Here is a 19,742-nt window from a genome sequence, read left to right on the forward strand (position 1 = left end):
ATATGAGGCAAAAGCTACAGCAGGAAAGAGCTTCCATTCCCCCGTCCTCGTCTGTAAGTCATCCTCTTGGCCTATTTTACAGGAACAGGAAATCTATTAGAGCAATAGCTTAATCCGGTTTGACTGTAATAATTAGGGTGCTTTAAAAAGACCCTGACTAATCGTATAAAAAGTGATTGTAGACAGTTCAGTACATGACCCTTACACTTATCACTTGAGGTATTATTGCAAACCAGAAACAGCTGGCAAACATGGAGGAGGATAAAGGGGGGAAAAAAACACGTGAAGGGACAAAGATTGCTCCTTTTCTGATCTCACAGCGAGTCACTGCCAGCACTTCAGGCTGTCTGTCAATGCAGATTCAGAGCACGAGGTTCCCTCCGTGCCCTTCGGCTGACATTTGTGTTTTCAGAAGGGGTCATCACCAGCCAGCAGGGTCCTGCATCAGCCCCTCTCTTTCTGACACTGCTTTTCCAGGCAGTCCAAGATGATTGGCACTAGAGAAGCGCAGTGATTCCCCTCGAGTGTGCTGCAGTCAGCAGATATTCATAGTAACAATGGGCAGCTTTTCCAAAACAAGGTGATCTGTATTAGTCAAGCAGGATATAGTGCTTCGGGGTCATTAGGTCAGAATAGAAAAGCCATACTTACTTCCATGCTGGTAGCAGCCTCTTTTTCTCTTGCTCTCAATTTTTCTCAGGCTCTATCAGTCACAATTTCTTCCTCCCACTCCTGAGCCTCGGCTGAGAGCAGCTGAGTTCTCATCATGGCATCCCCATCTCTTTAGTGATTCCTTATTTTTCCATGTGTTCTGCCAGTAACACCGTGGGATGGCTGCCTGCTCAGGATGCCCTTGCCCCTTTAGGTGAGCTCATTCACGTGCTGATACTTTTCATTCATCCCTCCCTACAACTTCAGATAGGACAAACAGTCCCAGAACCCACCTCTTATCTCAGATATGAAATCAACTCTTCCAGTCCCAGTGACTCAAATACATATTTTGGTGGAGAATTCAATATTTATCCATCAAAAAAAGGAGTTTCCCATGTGCCAGAGACAGCCAACATCAGGAAACAACTATAGAGAAGACTCTATAGGATGTTTTGAGAAGCTGAGCCCACTGCAGCTATCTAGTATAATGGAGAGGCTTGCCCAAAGGGACTCGTGGCGCAGACAGAGTAAGTCACAGATGAAGAAGCAGGAGAGGACTTGGTCACCACACACACGTTGGAGAAACACAGGGAAGGCTCACTTTAGTCAGCTTCATGAAGATCTGAGATGGAGATCCTAACCTGCCATAACCTGCAAAAAAACGACTCAGCAGAGCCAGTCAGGAGCTGCAGACTTCACAAACAGGTAACAGCCAGGGTGAGATTGCACTGTCACAGATATGCTACCATAATCACCTCTGAAAACATATGATCGGCTTTGAAGGAGGCTTTTAAAAACTGAAATTAGATACACTGCAACTTCAATATAGCCTATCTCTGTTACTGAGTTTAAAATATGTTGTTGTTATTGGAAGCTCTACAGCAGCTTGTACAAGAACCATAATAACAACATTTGCAGTAATGGAACTTTCAGCTGGAGTTGGGTTTTTTGCTTTCTTTTGCTCTCCCATGAGTCTTCCCTGGGTCTGTTTTTTTTTTCCCTCCACTCTGCTCCATATAGATTTTGATCTTTCCTTTATTAAATAGAAATAGCTATCCCCACTGACTCACTTATTTAATAATAACTAGACCCTTTCAATTCAAATGAGTTATTAAAGTAAATATATGGTTAGGGTATTACTGGGAGAGTGGCAATAGAAATACCATGGTCAAATTATCCTATGACTCAATTCTGCAAAGCGTGCTGAAGCCATTTAATACATTTCACAAGTACTCAGTAGTGACCTCTAACACCAGAGTGGTTTCTCTCCTACAGTAGCTCTATTTCACAACTCTGAATACACTTTTTTTTGGTGTTTTTTTTTTTTTTAAGGTTTTTATAAATCATTCTTCAGCCTTTGGGAACGAGCCAATTTAATGCCAGAGTATCATTCCATTTCAAAGACTTGAAGGATTTGAGGAAACACAATCTGCTTTCTGAACAATGTGAGATGAATAAGTTGTGGTTTCATTAGAAACTAAGCTGTAGAGTTTACATTCAGAGCTCAACTTTTCCAAAGTTCAGCAGCAGCTCTTGGCTTGTCAGCAGTATTCCCCTGCAGTGCTCTTCTTGCAGCAGCTCTCCTTCTTAAGCTTGCTATAGCAGGAGAGCTCACTTGCCCCAGGAGCAGATGGCAAGGGACACATTGCTGCCAGCCAAAGTTTCTAGCAGTCATTGGCCTTAAAACAGCAGGGGAAAGGAACTCCCTCTGTAAAGTCAAGAATCACCAATAAAAAGCATTAGTCCTTATTTTCAGCTGTTTTTCCACCATGATTGAGAGGATGCTGGAGAAAAGAATGGTGTTGTCTCAAGCCTAGATTCCGTCCCAGATCCATCATGATTCTGAGGCTATCAGAACCCACCTGGCTCTTTTCTCAAGGTCACAGGATAGGTCTGAGATGTGCCCTGCTCCATAAGGACCTGAGGAAAACTGATTTTGTAACCGCTGCATTTCTTTTCCACCACGTCTGCTGCACTGCAGCAAGTGCTGACATCCTGATAGGAATAGCACATAATAGCATATGATGATGCAGGCTAAAGAGAGGTATTTTTGCCCAGTTTCCATGTCAAAACATTTGGAAAAAAAAAATAGGACTCTAATAGAGTAATGGGTTCAGCCTCATTCTGCAGCTCCAGACCTGCACCCATCACCATCCCCACCGCCACCTCCCAACATGTCACCAAAGAAACCTGCCCAAGCCACAGAGACACTCAGTCACATCTAGCTTTATTTTAATCCCGTCAGAAAAGTTCAAGAATTACACCAAAAAATACTTCAGTCTCTGCTACCTACTGACAAAAAATACACCACAAAATTATAAACTGTTCAGTGGTTTGCTGGAGTTTGGATTTTTGGTGGAGGGAGTGGTTTGTACATTTTGAGTGAGAAATGAATTTACAGATGGAAGGAGAAGGGAGGATAGGAAATCAGACAATGACATTTGGCACTACATTTTTAGCTACACTATACAGTTATTTATCATGATGCCTGTTAGGACTGAGGAGTTCTGCCCTGATTTACACCCTCTAGTGTCTATGTATGCGAAATGGAGGACAAAACTGCCCAATGCAGGGAAGAAGGGGTCAGTTCCTAATTTCCATCCCAGTCTAGCCACAAATCTGAAAAAAGCAGCCTTAGTACGACATAAACCTTGCACCCTGCTCCTGCTGCTCAGCATCTCCTGCCAAGCAGCATAACCTCACAATAATGAGCCAAATGGTGGCTCTGAATAACAGAATCCCTTCTTTTAAAGTCCCACCACTCTGTTTTAACTGCCATTTGTGGGGAGAAGATGTTTTACATCAGCTGGTATTGGTCTAAGCTTGAGGTCTGGTCTGGGTATACAAGCAGAGATCCAAAGGGACCCTTCTACTCTGAGAGCATGCTATGGCCAACCCCCTCCCACATCACTTACTAAAGGTCGCTCAGGAAATCCATGCCAGAAGTAGGTAAAGCCCTGATCTTCTGACTGCCACCAGCTCTGTGCTCACAAATACACTCCTGCTTTCACTACAGCAGTTTTTATCCTTCTCCACATCCACACACCAGCCAGGACTTCAGAACCCAGTTGAGATCACCAGAGCAGTGACAGCTATTTAGGAATGCCTGGATCTTCCCGGATTTGCATGAGCCCCTGTTCAGGTGTGTGTGCATGTGCTTTTACACCTGTGCATGTTTGAGGGAGGAGGGGATATTTGCATCTCTCAGCAAATGCACACTGATACTGGATTTAGTTTGATACCAGTTATCCCCCCTTTGGCAAGCTAAACAACACTGCAATGTCCTTCTGACAGGTTCTCTCTATCCTGTCTCTTAAAAGGGTTTCAGCTATTCTTCAACTGCATGTTAAGTCTGAGTCACAGCTTTCCAGCAATGGTAATGTTTTGTAGGATTCCCTTTGCTGCTTTTATCCTCTCTGGCTGTTTATCTAATTTGCTTTTTTTGTTTTTTAATTTCTTTTTCTAACAAATAGTTAAGCAATGATTTAAAAATATTTTTACATCGTAAGGTACAGTCAACATCAAACATGCCTTTGTACAAGAGCTCGACTCGGTTACAAATCAACAAGAACAATGCACAAAAAGAAATATCCATTAAGATGACTCCCACACTTGGGTCTTATTTCTTCCCATCGTGCTGCTAGCACAGCACCCACTCTCAATTAGAGCAATGCAGTATAGACACGGTGTTGTCCCCCCCACCCTCCCACTTCGCCCATCACCACTCGTTAATTTTAATGACCTTCTGTTTTGGCAGCCTTGGCTTCATGGTTTACTGACCCTGAGGACAGCCAGGGCGATACAGCCCGGGAACTGGTCTGCTTGGCCATGCTGTAGTGGCTGATGACGGTGTAGAACCTGCCCCGGGAGTTGGAATCCTGTGCGGAGTAGTAGGCATCCAGGGAGGCCGGGATGCACCGCTTATGCTAGAAAGGAGGAGAAAGCAAGAGAAGTAAAGAAGGGTCCTATCAGCCTTAGGCTCTCCTTTTAAAAATCTCGTTGTTAGGTGCTTGCGTAGATGAAGTTTGACTCATATGCTGCAGTGAGAGCATCTGCTGCACAACCCCTACTGCCTTTCAGCAGCCATGTGGGAATGCACAAAGTTTAGACTCAGCAGCATCCTTTCAAGCCTGTTGCTACTGGCAACCCCGACTGTAGGCAGATTCCATTGCTGGGTTGGAAATGGGGGCTGTAAAATGAAGATTTGAGGGGTTCGGTGTGTTACTGGCACATACAAGGACTGATGTCCCTGCCAGGAGTCCTACTAGAGTACATGGGGCAGCTTCTGTCCTGATGCAGAGAGATCTCCATAGAGTGAAGTTCAGAATTAATCCTCAGCCAGGCAGAGGACAGACAGAGGCAGAGTAAGCTGCAGATGTGCAGCTCTGTTGTCCCTGACCTGCAGGATAACCACTTTGGAAGGATGGTAGGAAGCATGGCCCAACTGCCCGGCCCTTGTCAGAGTTTCTTGGCTGTGCAGACACTGCCAGTGTGTCTCCTCTACACTACTTGGGTGCTAAGAACTGCACAGACAAATCAATTCACTTTGCAACAGCTGTAAAAGAGCAATGAAACAGTAAAAATACCAGACAGGATGGCATTCACAAAGTAGGACCAGTGATATAAAAAGCCCCAGGTATTATTATTATTAAATGATGAGACAACCCAGCTCCCATATCAATGTGATTAGCAGAAATCCAAGTTCAAAGCCTTTAATCTTTTCTGAAGTTCGGGTTTGGATCTGATTCTGAAATTCACGTCTGAAGTCCTAAATTCACTTTTATACAACCAAAGAGAATGATTCACAATAGCTACTGTACAAATAAGCTTACTCTATTTTCCAGCTCACAGACCATTCTTAGTGTGGTCAAGCCTCCTGTGTGTTTATGAGTTCATTTGTAGCAAAGAGTGAGCGACCCATTTTGCAATTATTATTATTATTACTATTTTTAATCTCAACAGAGCAAGCAAATAGTTCTGTGTATTTGATGTAAAACTGCAGGGCAGAAAGTTTTCAGCAACTAGGTTGCATGCTTTTGTTCTTGATAGATGCTCAAAAGCACAATAAATGAGCACAATGGGCAAATTTGGATTTCTTCCAGAAAGGAGTGCCAGCACTCTGGGAGCTCGCCTTGCATTAAAATGTATGCTAGTAAACCTTGGTCCCTTCAATGTGTGGGAATCAAACATGGGATATTCCAGCTGCAATAAATCTATTCACAAATAGGAGGGATTGTTCGTGAACATCTGTCTGTAGTGTTCACCAAAGCTAATCCCAACAATTACAGTGTAACAGTAGCTGATGGAAGCAGATGCAACCCCACATTTCCCACAACACTTTTCCCATTTCAACACATTCTTGCCAAATGTTCTGTTTGGTCTGGTCAAAAAAGCAGACCAGACTGTAACCATGTAGTCATTTAGAGTCTATCATTATCTCAGGCAATTCATCCGGCTGAAGTTTCTTACCTTATAAACAAATCCATCTGGGCAACTGTGGTCATAAGTAAAGGCTTTGTATACCACAAGAAACACTATGCAGGCAAGGAATGCAAGAGCCAGACTTATGAGAATAGTGACCTACAAAAGAAGGATAATGTTACTCTACATATGTTAAAATGGCATATGAGCAACCTCATAATTAAAAGACTTATAGTAACATCCATCCTAACAGACTGCAGTCTTCACTTCACTGTGCAGTACTTAACTAAGCATGGTAATTGAATGAAGGCTAGATCCAATAGCCCTGAATTATCACATCATTTCCATTCCCCCCATTCCCCAAGACTTTCAGGAGTGCACATTCCGGTGTTTAACCCCTTGCAGTGCTTTTGGCCTTCTTGGAGCCTTTGCGTTCCCAGGATCTCATCACCTCCTGGCCCAGCAGGACCCCCAAGCAGCCAGAGGCTCCACATTCAGAGCCTCATCTGTGCAGGTAAGCTGCCTCACAGCCATGGCAAGATATCATTTTTCTGATAGCAGAGGTAGGTCAGCAGGTAGGAAGAATGAAGCTTTAGGAGCATGTTCCTTTGTGTCTTCTGCTGCAAGGTGAAGTTACTCCTTGAGTAGCTTGCAGAAGGTGGGAAGAAATCCTCTATCAAAGGCATAAAAAGAGAACAGCCAACCACTGACGAAAGCCAGCATGTATACCCACAGCATGCCCATGAGCAGGGAGGCAGGAGGTTTACTCACCCCATTCAGATGCCTGGATTGAAGCCCTGACCCTTGGTTTTAGCTGAGCTAAAACCTGTGTCCTTCCTACAGGCTGAGCAAGAGCCTCAAATACACATTGTTCAAATGCACTGAGGTTCAAGTTGATAATCACTTCATCAGGGTGCATGCATATGGGTGTATGTCTGAAACACCTTGGGACAACACCACTCCCTTGTCTCTTTGCCTGAAGCTTTCTTCATCCCAACTGGTAGTTCAGCAAATGCCCTGCAAAAGCCTCTGGACTTCTACTACCTGTATTACAGTAATTCATCCTGTTGAGACTGCTGTCTCATGCCAATCCAGATTGGCATGAAAAAAAACATAATCCCTGGAGCTTCAGTGTTACCACGCAAACTAGGGCTCATAATCAAATAAAGACACTTATTGAGATGATGGGGGTGGGAACAGCAGCAAAGGATCATTTGGAACTGTTGCATAGCCAGGGCAGGGAGTTGGAGCTGGGCACCACCAGGCAGAATTTGGCAGGATGTTTGCCTACATGAGGAAGGTGCTGCAATTTCCTGTGCTCTGTGAGCCTATCGGAGCTTGCACTGAGGATGATCCTACAACAAAAGGTTGAGGTTAGGCATGAGTTTACAAGAGGGATGAGGATTTCTGAGGCTTTTTCCTACTTGCAGACTCAATGTGCTTGCTTCTGGCTCCAACTATTCTACCAGGAACAGAGCTCAAGACTGCAAACTCTCCCTGATTGCAACAAAACTGAACCACTAAGGGAACAGCAATGGCAGGAAAAGGCACGGACTGTGTGCTTACCCTGCAGACATGTTCCCACCAAACCAGGCATGTGCTTATCCTTAATGATAGAACAGATATCCAAAATATGCCCTCTCCCCAATAATAGGGCTGCATTTACCTGTACGAAAGGCAGCAATTGTCATTTACTGTCCTAGCAAGGAAGAGCCACATTTTTTCATTTCTATCTAATTATTCAGTAATTCTAATTATGTTGGTTCACCCACTGTAGCTTCTGCTGTTCCAGTTACATCATTTTTATGTTCTTTTACAGGTGTCTAAGGAAATTCAATAGCATGTACAGGCAGAAGCTGTTCCTTAACTATATGTAGGAGATTGGTCATAGTACAGAGCGGAAAATCAGAGTTAATTCCCACAATATAGTGACCAAGCTTGTAAAGAACAGCAGCTAACAAATAACACACTGGATACATCTCAGAATTTGTCAATATGGTATTACTTGTATATCAATAACATAATATATCAATACATGCATGCTAATTGCTTAATATTGACTCACTCTGAATTTTGCTCCAATTCCCCCCTTTAGTCACTGCAGTAGCTGTCATTCTGCAAACCTGTAAGATATGCAATCCCTGCACAGACTCAGAGGGATCACTGTCATTGCTTTGCTGTGCAGAAGGGACATCCCACACTCATAGATCCTGCAGAGGATTGCAATGTCTGGTGAGATGCATTTCTAAGCACATAAGGCATTGGGACATTTTCTCAGAGAAGCTAAAGCAGCCTTGGTGAATTCTAGATGATCCAGAGCTACAAGTTTGGTGGCTTTTTTAAGGCAAAAAGTAAGAGTGAAGTTATGTCTGTATGTACTATGCCAAATCTGACCCATTACATCCTGTTCAAATCCCAGGAAAAAGAGAGGTATGGAGACCATGTCTAGCAGAAGTGATTCGTAAATTCATTGTTAAATCAGAATATTTTAGAATAAAAGTGCAAAAAGGTAAGATGACCGGGTAAGATTGGAGCTAATAGGATTTTCTAGTGGTGAACAGTTCACTGAAGCCCTAACTCTACTTTTAGAAAAACTGCTTATATTAAGCCATCCTCCTTAGGGCTTAATCTGCTGCAAAATGGGTTAATTAAGCAAAAGGCAGGAGCACAGGGGCACAGGGAGAAGAACTTACTGCTGGGTCTCATCAGAGAACATGTGTAAAAGTCTTGGTATGCTGAAGAGATAGCTGGTAAAAGAGAAGAACAGCTGTATGAATTTCACCAGTTACCAAGAAAATATGTCCTCCACTTCCTCTCCAGCAAAACACATCTGACTGTGAGTTTGAATAGACTTCCTGGATTATGCATGCCTACACTCTCTACTCTTTCCAACAGGAGATCTGCAGAAAAGAACCCTCTCCAAAAAGACCCTGATCTTGCAGATCGATGTGAAAGAGCATGTCTCCCCATAGAACAAATGTCCACCAATTCTTTCTCATCTAAAAGAAGAACAGTAAATCCAGTAACTCCTCTCATAACACTGTATGTAGTAATGCACATACGAAGGCAGTAAGGCAAGATACAGCATCTTGGTCTACCAAAGCCAGTGTTTAGAGGCTAGTCTTGGCAATGGGCTCAATAACTAAGAAATGCTCAGTTCTCCATAATTGCAACGTACAGTGAATGAAGAAATGTTGCATTGGTTAACCTGGAGGAACAAACTTAGGATCAGGTTAAAGGAAGTAACAAAGTTCACTGAAATTATGCTAAATACCACCCATGAATGCACAGAGTGTAACTCTGAGAAAGCATCTCTTGTTCTGAGAAATAAGATGCTCATTCTCTAGCTTTGTTTAGCAAATAGAAGGGCTAGCTAAAGATCAGCACATCCCTAAGAGTAAGAAATCAGACAAAGATGGCAGGAGAACCACGTGGGTGAATAAGTAGCTCATGGAAAAACTCAAACAGAAGAAAATCTACAGAGTGTGGAAAAGGGTGCTGGCAACTTGGGAAAAATAGAGGAAGATTGTCAGGGCATGCAAAGATGCAACAAAGAAGACCTACTTCAAATCAAGTCCTTCGGGGATCCTTCAGGGCTGACTGCAGCTAAAGGAGATGCTGTGAAAGGGGAACATTCCCTGAGCTGTTGGTTGTCTTTCCCATCCAGAACAGCTTCATGCCTTCCTTTCCCAAGAGCTGTTGACAAAGTTGTTTTGAAAACTTCTCCCTCTAAGCTAGATAAAATGGCCAAGTTCTTCTTTTGGCCTTCAAAACCACAAAGAACTGAGCTGTCTGGAGTTAGAATGAATGTCTCTTCTTTTTCTAAATCCCCTGTGCACACACAGCCTACGGAAATGACCATTAGTAATGTGATTTGACTGGTTCCTTTCCTCTTGCCTGCCCACTGAGCCCCTAAAATAATAAATTCCCATCTGCTCTGGCGCTTTGCTCCAGCAAAGTGCTGACACCCAATTCATTACCTCCCAGGAGCAGGTCCCTTCCGCTGAGCTTTCTTCTCCCTCCTGGGTGTAATTGAGCCCATTTTCACCTCCCTCCTGCCATTTCATGCACTTGCAAAATTACAGCGTGACACAATATTACACATGATGATGCATAGTGTAAAATTGTTCTGGGATGAAATGTCACGTCCGATGTTAAAGCCCAGAGGAAAAGGAAGGAAAAATACATTCCCAGATATTTTGCCAAGTTAGAGCTAAGATCCACCTCTATTCCAGAAAATACAAAGCTTAATTAGCATTCAAACATCAAAGAATCATAGAGCTGTAATACCTAATAAACCTCCCTTTTTTTCTTTTTCTTTTTCTTTTTAATGAATAACATGAACCCTGGCGGTCTCTGAGCAATATAAACACTCGCAGAGGGGAAATAAAATTTAGTGAGCAGATAAAACCTAGAAGTGCTACAAGCATGAATCTGTCATGAGTGACTGCTTGAGTGGGTAGCTGGAGGGGGATACTTGCCCACCTGTTCCCCAAAGTCATATACAGCCCCCAAAGGTTCCCCTAAGAGGGGAGTGTGTCTGCTGGAACAAAGCAGAGATAGCATCACTACCACACCAAAAGTCTCCCCATCCACCATAAAAACATGGAAAAGGGTTTGATCTGAGCCCCCTGACATCACTGGAAGACGTTAAGCTCCCACCAACATGAGCGCATTGGCTCAGCTCCTCCCCCCCTTTCCCGTAGAAGTACACGTTGCATTTTCACAACAGCACAGACAAAAATAACTAATATTCTCATCAAGCAACATGAGATGCCACTAAGTTTTTTTGTATCATGCATTCAGGTATCCTTCCTGCTGTTCTCATTTTGCAAAGACAGTGTGCACCCATTGCTCCCCATTGTAGTCAGCAACACCTGGGAGCAGTGAGTGACTCCAAAACTCAAGCCCTAAGGCTCTGACTTGCACATGAGGGTTTGAATGCAATGTTGATGACCTGCTGAGCTACAGAGCTCTGGGCTGTTCCTTACTGCAGCACAGATCAGGGACGTACTCTGGTGCCTCAGTCCTGTGAAATCTAAATTCTCTGGAAGTACCTGGGGAAAACACAGAAGAAAGCAGAGAAAGACAGATCCCGAGCTACGGCTGATGGGAACACTACCACATACTGCAGATATTCTGAAGGAATATTTTTCAGGCAGTGCAGGTGGGGGAAGGGTCTGTCAGCAGATGGCAGCTCCCTCAAATTTATGTACTGTTTGAATTGAGTTGACAAATATTTTTTTTTTCCCAGTGGGGACTGGATGCAGACTGCTCTCTATTAGTATTCAGCATCCAACCTGTGCTGGTTGAGTTGAGGGGTTTGTAGGGTTGGGTTTTTTTCCACTTAAACAATGTATTACTTACATTTCCAGCTGGAGAAATATAACTTATAGTCATGGCTCTGGTGGTGGGGCTTGTCATTCCACCTTTATATATTGTTCACCTTGTGAGAACTCGGCATAAAAATAGTTAAAAATCAAAATAAAAATTTGGGCAGGGAGAGAACAGAACATGAGCACTCAATTTTAAGCCATCTCACCATGAACATGATGTCTTACAAAACTGTGAAGCAATAACTATTGGAAAAAGGACGTGTGCGTTTTTTTTTTCTAACCCAAATAACAACTGTTCAATGAAATGAATCATAATTAATCTAACAAATTTGCTCTGTACAATACGGTCAGCAGAGATCTCAGTAAAATTCCAGAAAGATTAGACATTCATATGGAGATTCTCCATGTAGCTCAAACTAGGGCTTAGTAAAACTAAAGGGGCAGCTCCCTCTTTCCCCTCTGAGCTCTCATATTTAATAAATTGAATGAGTCCTTCAGATTCAGACCTACAAATGTCTAAATCTGCTCTAGTTTCCTACAGGACACTAAAATCAGCAGTAATTTGGCACTGTCTGTAGGCCCAGTTGTCTCCAGAGGGGTAAGAAATTGTCCATTCTGGGCTTTCATAAATTCCTTTGACATATCTCAGTCTGGGTTTCCAGTTGAAAACTCAGCTCACCAGGTACAACACTACAGTGCTAAAGCTCAGTCCCAGCACAGCTGATACTCAGGCAGCACTCTTGTCATCTGCTGGCTGAAATTTCTTTTGAAGACCACTGTGCTGCTGTTTCTTTGAGAGGAAAACAGCTACAGGGAGACCAGCCTTGGAGAAACTCAGCAAGAACCTCCTGCTCTTTGTGGATCAGGCATAAGTCCTGGGAGCCACAGCTGGCACAAATTCTGTCAAGATCATTTTCGTAGACGAGCTACATAAGAGCTATGCTTGGATAGGCAACAGGGTTCTTTCCATGTTTTATGCTAATACCATTCGACCTGGAAATGTATCAACCCATTGACAACCTCGTTAACAATCTATAACAAAAAGGCAAAATCATCAGTCAATTTGCCACCGGGCCAGTCCCAAAGATCTTGTTACTGGAGAAATTTTTCAGCTGTAAGGACATCGCACTCTCATTTCATACACTTATGATCTTATTATAAGAATTTATGCTTGACAGTGAAAAATTTAGGAGAGTAATTTATTCCCCTTCATTCCATAACTTCTTCCAACTGATAATTAGATGTAAGATTGACAACATTAAATCTTGACATGAAAGCTACAGCTAAAGTGAAAGATTCTGGAGCAGCTCCCAGCTCCAGATCCGGCTATCCTGGCTGCCTCCTACCTGCATGCCAAGAAGAAATCCAAATGTGAACCACTCCAACCTTTGCGTCCTGTAAGAAAACCCAGAAACAGGCAGAGAGGGAACTACTGCACGACTCATATGGACTGACCAGGGAGACAAGGGCTCTGAAATACACCCTAAAAAGAGCTACTCTACTGTTCAGACAGCCAAAGAAGCAATGTAGTGAAGCAGCACGCTATTATACAAAAGTTCATTTAGCTGCACTCCTTCAAAAATGGCATTTCTGTCCTGATTTATAACAAGCCTTTTGTAATATGTTGTTGGTTTTGCTGATTTTTTGAGAACAGCCTCTGAAATTTTGAAAGGCTAACAAATGAAGTGGTAAAATAGTCTTCATATTTGCCTAGTACTGTTCAAGAAGATGTAGGATTTGTCCTTTATATTACAGCCCAGTTTCATTCCAGATGGTGTCCAGATTCTTAAGTAGCCTCTAAGAGATGCTTTGTCAACTGCCCAAATCTTCGAAGTTCTGGGAAAATACTTCTTTGTGCTACATGGCTTCTATATGAAGCTTAAAGGTTTGTGTTTGGTTTTGTTTTCTTATCTTTGAATTCGTGACCATAAAACAACTTGGCACCAGTTCTCCTAGGACTGCTGAACAACATCCGTGAGGATATTATAATCCTGGGGTGCAAAAAATCTCCCATCTGCTCAACCATTTCATAGGTTTCTTTCAGCCCACACATTCCAGCAATCAAACTCCGAAGGACTTGCACGGTAGAGCCACCTCTCCAACCATTCTAAGCCACAAATGTAGCCACTTAAACCCCAGCTATCTCTGAGCCAGTTTCCTATCTTTGCTACGTTGCCTTTGGCTCTACCCATGACTGCGTACAGTACTCCACCACATCCCCACCAGCAAACCTTTACATGCTCACAGATCTTTAAAATAAGTATCTATCTGCTGAGCTCACTAGATACCCACCAGCAATTCCTCAGTTCTGTGCCTCTTAATACTATGAGTGCAGCACAAGCATGGAACAAGAACACTGTGTTTCTAAGCAATTTGTCAAATAATTAAATTACGTGCAGAATAACTAGCTGGCTCAATTATATTAGCCAGTCTCCATCATGTAATGTAATTCCTACTGGCTGTTTAGGCACTATCAGCCTCAGATCTTTTAACTGTGCCTGATGCCAGCTGTGGCCTGCAGGATGTCTTTCTATGCCAAGTCAAACCCCCTGAATGGAAAAATCATGGCTCAGTTTACACCTGTTGCTTACAGAAGTTCTGAAATGCCATTTTCAATGAGGATGCTTTGATTGCTGAATATTAGTGAATTTCTACTTAGCTGTAGATAAAAAAGATCTGTTTGTTTTACTTTTCCTTTTCTACCATTTAGTGTCTTTAAAAATGTTTCCTCCATTACTCTAATTAAAGTTCACTGGAAGACAAACCAAACAGGGCTTTTTGCCTGCTAACAAGTACTTTCCAATATGTGCCATGTTACACATGATACACAGATTTTTATCATTCAAACTATTATGTGTGTAGAAGACTTGATGATCCCTTCAAGTGATGCATTAATGCAAACAGTCATATTTTCAGCTCTTACTTTTGAAATGTAAAGCACTCCTCCTTACGATAGACTCCAAGAACAGTCCCATATGCTCAGGATAGGCTGTATTTATTGAGATGATGTACTATTACTTTTAGGAACACCAAATTAATACATGGCCTTTTAGGAAAGGTGTTAAAAGGTCTTTTCCCCTCCTCCTAAAGGAATAATTTTTTCCTCTTTCAACTACACAAGCCTTCTCTACTTATTTCTGTCACTCTGTACCTTTAGAAGAGCAGAGCAAAGAAGCAAAAACCTAAAAACAAACAAGTGGAATGACTCAGGAATACTGCTTGTAATGGTCCTTTTCTTCCCAAATCCATGGCCCTATTCATAAAATGGCACACTATTTCACAGGACAACAAACAAACAAACAAAAAACAAACAAAAAAGCTGATCTGAGCAATCTGGAAGAGACTTCCTTCTATATCACTAATTTGAAATGGTTTTTTTCCATTAGTGGAATTATGATAGAGAGACACATCTCCAAAGCTAACCCTTCCTCTTTGCATCGTGCAAAGTCTTAGCGGAGAGATTTCCTCTGGTCACTGTGAGCAGAACACAATGGATGCCTTTTAAAATGCATTGACAGGAATACAAGAGAAATCAAGCCATCAGAAAAATGTCTCCTGGCTTACCCTTTGCCAAGACTCAACCTCCGAAGAGTTTTATGCACGCATAATCTTCCACCCCTCCCTACTTACCTCAAACTGGATTTGGTACAGAAAAGCTTTAGGAACTCTAAGAATAGATCCAGGGATTGGCACATGGCTGCACACTTGAGAAAGGCCAGTTGTGTTCCTTCCTCCTTTACTGCCTTTCTGTGAGACTGACACACACTCGACAAAACCAGCCAAGCACTGACACTGTCCCATGGCCAAAGACTGGCCTGGCTCTGAGAAAAGCTGATGTCCGTTTGCTTAATGAAATTACCTTCTTCCACAGGGTAAATTTTGAAGCAAACCTTTCAGGCTCAAGTACTAAGTCTAAGGCAGAAAATGGTATTCCTCCATGCCCTTTTTCCTCTCTAACTACTTTCTTACATTTTGATTTTGCATATGGCACTACTGTTTCCACATCACAACAGAAGGCTGGATTTTAAAATGTCCAGAATAATTTAAGCTCTTCACATTTCAGGGAACAAGATAACTCCCCCTGCCATTCCTCAGTCCTAAATACTTCTTAGATAAAGTGAAATCGGAGGTCAAGTTTGCATATATTGAAACACATTCGTTCACTGCACCCTTGTGGTTAAAATAAAATGGATTGGAAGTTTGTTCCTTCAAAAAGGTTAACATATTCACATGCATTCCAGCCTCTGTGTCTACCATCACAGGTCAGGAAATAAAGCTAATAACGTGGCAGCACTCATGGTCCAGTGCATCTACTTCTCTTCTAAAAATTGTTATGTGGGTGATATATAATAGTGAGGAATTGGAGAGCAAAGTGTTCCCTAGGTAACTTGTGAATTAAAAGCCTTTTCATTTTAAATTGGAAATAAGAAGCTTTTTGCTGCAAATGACTTAGAAAAGCTATTCTTTTAAAAACAAACAACAAAAATAAATTATCTTGCTGATTATGATGCCGTCAAAGGCATGAGGCCAGTTCCATTAGCTGGCCCAACAGGCTTAATATGTCTGCAAGTGCTAACAAGAGAGAGCTCAGGTTTGTTTAGCATTCAATCAGCAGCCTGTGCTGCTTTATAAATGAAGAGAGTGAAACATTACATAGAAAAAAAAAATATGAGTAAAGCATTTCACATCTCTTTTTTTTTCTTTTTTCTTTTTTTTTAGCATTCTGTGGTTTGGCTACAGCACTCCAAATGCACTCTACAACTGTCAGCAAACTGCCGTGGCTTCAGCTAGCTAAAATCTCTTCCCTCTCCGTTCCATTAGGTCCTTTTAGCTACAATAGCTGAACAGTGGTAAGCATCTTTCATTCCACCTGAAATGCTAACAAGAAAATTACTCAAAAAATAGGCTTTACTGTGGGGCAGTGAAGACACCACAATGTACCATGGCATTGTGTTGTTGAAGACAAAGATATAGTATAAGAAATCGTTCAAATTAAATAGAAACTGCAATTACATTTTCTAAGCAGGATGGGTATCTCCATGCAATCCCTTATGAAAATCTTTTCCAAGGATTTTATTCCAAAGCAAAGGGTCAGGTGAGGTTCCTGCTCTATAGCTCCTTTTTTTCTTCCAATATATCATGGTTTAGAAAATCCAGATTCAGCAGGTCTACTTCACAAACCTTTAGTCATGTGAATACTCTGTGACTTCCATTTTTAGACATTTTCTGCAAAGCAATTAACTTCTTTCTTCTCTCCAAATATCAAGTTAAAAAAAAAAAAAACACCCTGAAAAATTCTCTTCTGCTGATTACTCTGCCAGTACTCACAGATGGTAAAAATAAAACATATTTGAGGTTTGGTTTTTTTTTTGACTTTGCAAAAGTGTGCATGAAGACATTTTACGAGGCAGCACTCAAGCCAGTCTCAGATCATTCTAGTTAAATCAAAATGTACTTCTCTGTTTACTTATGGAAACTCTTTCTGGCTTTTCCTCAGACCTCATCCGTACCAGAAAGCTAGGTATTACCTAGAAATGCTCATCAAAACTTGAGGCTTTTACAGAGACGTGGCAATGGCACACCTTGCTTGCAGGGTTCATAAGGAATGTACCTGGGAATGTGATTAGAAATATCTGTTTTCTAGCACAAATCCATACTCAGCTGCTCTGAATTGTCACTGATGATCACAAATGTCTCCATCAACATATTTCCATGCAAGTGAGACCAACTAGGACAGATATAACCTGTTCTCTTCTCTTCCTATTACAGCCAGAGGAGGAGAAGAACAATCGCTCAGCTGAGGCAGAAAGATGAGCAGCAACGTTTCTCATTTCCCCTAATAGGCATCACAAGTGAGAGTATGAATCCACTTAGGTGCTAACTCACATCAGATCAAGGCCAGGCTGGGCAGTGTATCTGTGAACAAGGAGAAATGGAGAACATCTACAATATAGTGAAAAACACTCAGCCTAAAGACAACTCAACGCTCAGACTCCGCAGATAAGCCATACTACAGAATTGTTGACTCATTAAGGTTGGAAAAGACCTCTATGATCATCTAGTCCAACCATCCACCTACATCAACATTGCCCACTGAACCATGTCCTTAAGTACCACATCAACACACTTCTTCAACACCACCACCTCCCTGGGCAGCCTGTTCCAATACCTCACCACTCTTTCAGAGTAGTTTTTCCTGATATCCAACTTCTCACTGTCTGGTGAAGACTTAGGTGGAGCAAGGGCTGCCTGCCACCCCTTTGAGAGGAACATGCCTGAAGCGGGGAATAGAGAACTGCCAAGGCAACCTCAGATGGAGCAGAAGAGCACTTACAACCACAAGAAACAGATTTCCTGATGATTACTAGGAAATTCCATTGGGTTAAACAAGCCATCAAGTCAACCTCCTCATACAGACACCTCAGGCCCCTCTTTGAGGCTCAATAGAAACCCACTGCAACTCTCTGTGCTGGTGGAAGTGCAATAAAACCCCAAATGCTACTGCCAGTGCTAATGTGCTCCACATTACATTGTCTACCACTTTTCTAGTTTTTCTCCAATTTGTCCCTTGTTCTCCAGGATCACACTGCCCACAAGGAGTACTGTGCAGCCTGGAAACAGCCACAGTAGCAATTATCACCAGAGTGAGAAAAATCTCTATGTTTTAGAACATGTTCCATCCCCTGAGCACCACTCAGATTCGTCAGTGTAATGGGATCTTTCAGCAACCACTCTGCATCTTCCAGATTACTGATGTGATGTGGCAGTCACCATGGTAACAGTGTTTTGTTAGCATTAAAAAGCAGTAAGGAAAATTGCCCATCTCACACTCAGATAAGCCATAAGTTGCTCCTGCCCTGTGGAAACTGAACAGCTGAAGGAACCTTTAATTTTATTTAGCTGTTGAATGGATGAAATGCCCCATGCCATTTTCCTGGGATTCGTGCCTTTGCAGGTTAGAGGAAGAACTATCAGCATAAATCAGCAGCGTACCAATGGAAGCAGAACTTACTATGGAGACATTTGCAGGAAAATGAGTTTAGGAAACAGGAATGCAACATTTAGTGAGGATGCTGCAGAACAAGGAAGAGTTATCATCTATCCAGCTGCAATTATGATGTGTCCTTTAAAACCAAGGACAGGATGGACAGGTAGATAAATATATGCATTCAGGGAAATGATGCATTTCTCAAAGCTATGCTCAAGGTGCAGTCATTTGGCAGAGTGTATGTAGAGGTCACACAGCAATTCTCTGCACCACTCTGTAAAGACACTATTGCTCACACCTCAGTAGATCTTACCCACAGAGATAAAGCAATTCAGACCTGCTCCTGCTCATGAGTAAAACTCTACATCTTCCTCCACAAGCATCCAAGCCCCGAGTCTGCCTTTCCCCCTGAATTTCAGTGCTTGTCACATGAGGAACCTCCCACTACAAGGTCGAGCTGAACGCAATGGGAATCAGTAGGTTACAATCTATTGGTGCAAGCAGGGAAAGCACCTTCCATTTCAGCAAAGCTGTTACCAACATGAAATCAAGCCCTGGCCCTTGCCCAGAAAAATATTTCTTAATTAGGTGTTTCAGATACTGGCTTCTTTTTGATAAGGAACAAATATTGCATCACAGTTAGCTTCGTAGGGTGCGGTTAGAGACAAACACATTCTGTTCTACATTGTTCACATTAGGTCAGAGGAAAATAATTGTTTCAGCATGAGTATTTCAATAACAGAAACATTTGAATGGGTTCCACTATATTTTAAGGACTTGATGAAAACTGTTGAATCATTACATCCACTGGATATTGCATATGTTAGAAATGTTTCAGGGTGGAGAGAGGGGAAAGGATTGATCTGGAGATAAGAAATATATTGACACTGCATACTCAACAGAAACAGATTACTCAGCCAGCGACTTCAAAAATGAATCTTCCCAACTTGTAGCAAAAAGAGTGAAGTTCCCAGTGTTCTTCAGTGAAGTAGTGATCAATGCTTTCAGCTGATTTTTCCAAGTAGATAAATCGCTTCTTAAATATCTCAATTTCTCCCCCATACACCCACTCCCAACTTAATCTGTTAGAGACAAGTACATGGTTTAATTATTCCAACTCTGAGAGACTGATGAGACTGATGAGTTCAGCTTTCTTAAGAAAATGCTCCAAGAAAAGGAAAGAGCTGTGGAAGATTTGAGAAGTCAGACAATTACAGTAGGTAACTATCACTTTGATGGCAGTCACTGAAGCACTGTCTCTCTGAAAGAGCAGTAATTAACAGCTCTGTGGCATTTGGTGATAATAGAGGTCCAACTGGTTGCACATAAGCTTGGGTAATAAGAAG

The 19,742-nt window shown here is 42.1% G+C and overlaps 1 protein-coding gene across 1 annotated transcript in view; it reads right to left on the reverse strand.

The window, feature by feature from the left end:
• Positions 1-2,861: 2,861 nt before the first annotated feature.
• Positions 2,862-19,742, reverse strand: part of NSG2 (neuronal vesicle trafficking associated 2) — a 35,668-nt gene continuing 18,787 nt past the window's right edge. The window contains exons 4-5 of the mRNA XM_052685111.1: positions 6,121-6,231; positions 2,862-4,577 (exon numbers count right to left, since the gene is read on the reverse strand). Of these exons, the coding sequence (XP_052541071.1) occupies positions 4,386-4,577; positions 6,121-6,231 (303 nt within the window). The 3' untranslated portion in view covers positions 2,862-4,385. The remainder of the gene's footprint in view (positions 4,578-6,120; positions 6,232-19,742) is intronic.

Source organism: Tympanuchus pallidicinctus, unplaced genomic scaffold (genome assembly GCF_026119805.1).
Source record: "Tympanuchus pallidicinctus isolate F22 unplaced genomic scaffold, pur_lepc_1.0 scaffold21, whole genome shotgun sequence".
Lineage (NCBI taxonomy): Eukaryota > Metazoa > Chordata > Aves > Galliformes > Phasianidae > Tympanuchus > Tympanuchus pallidicinctus.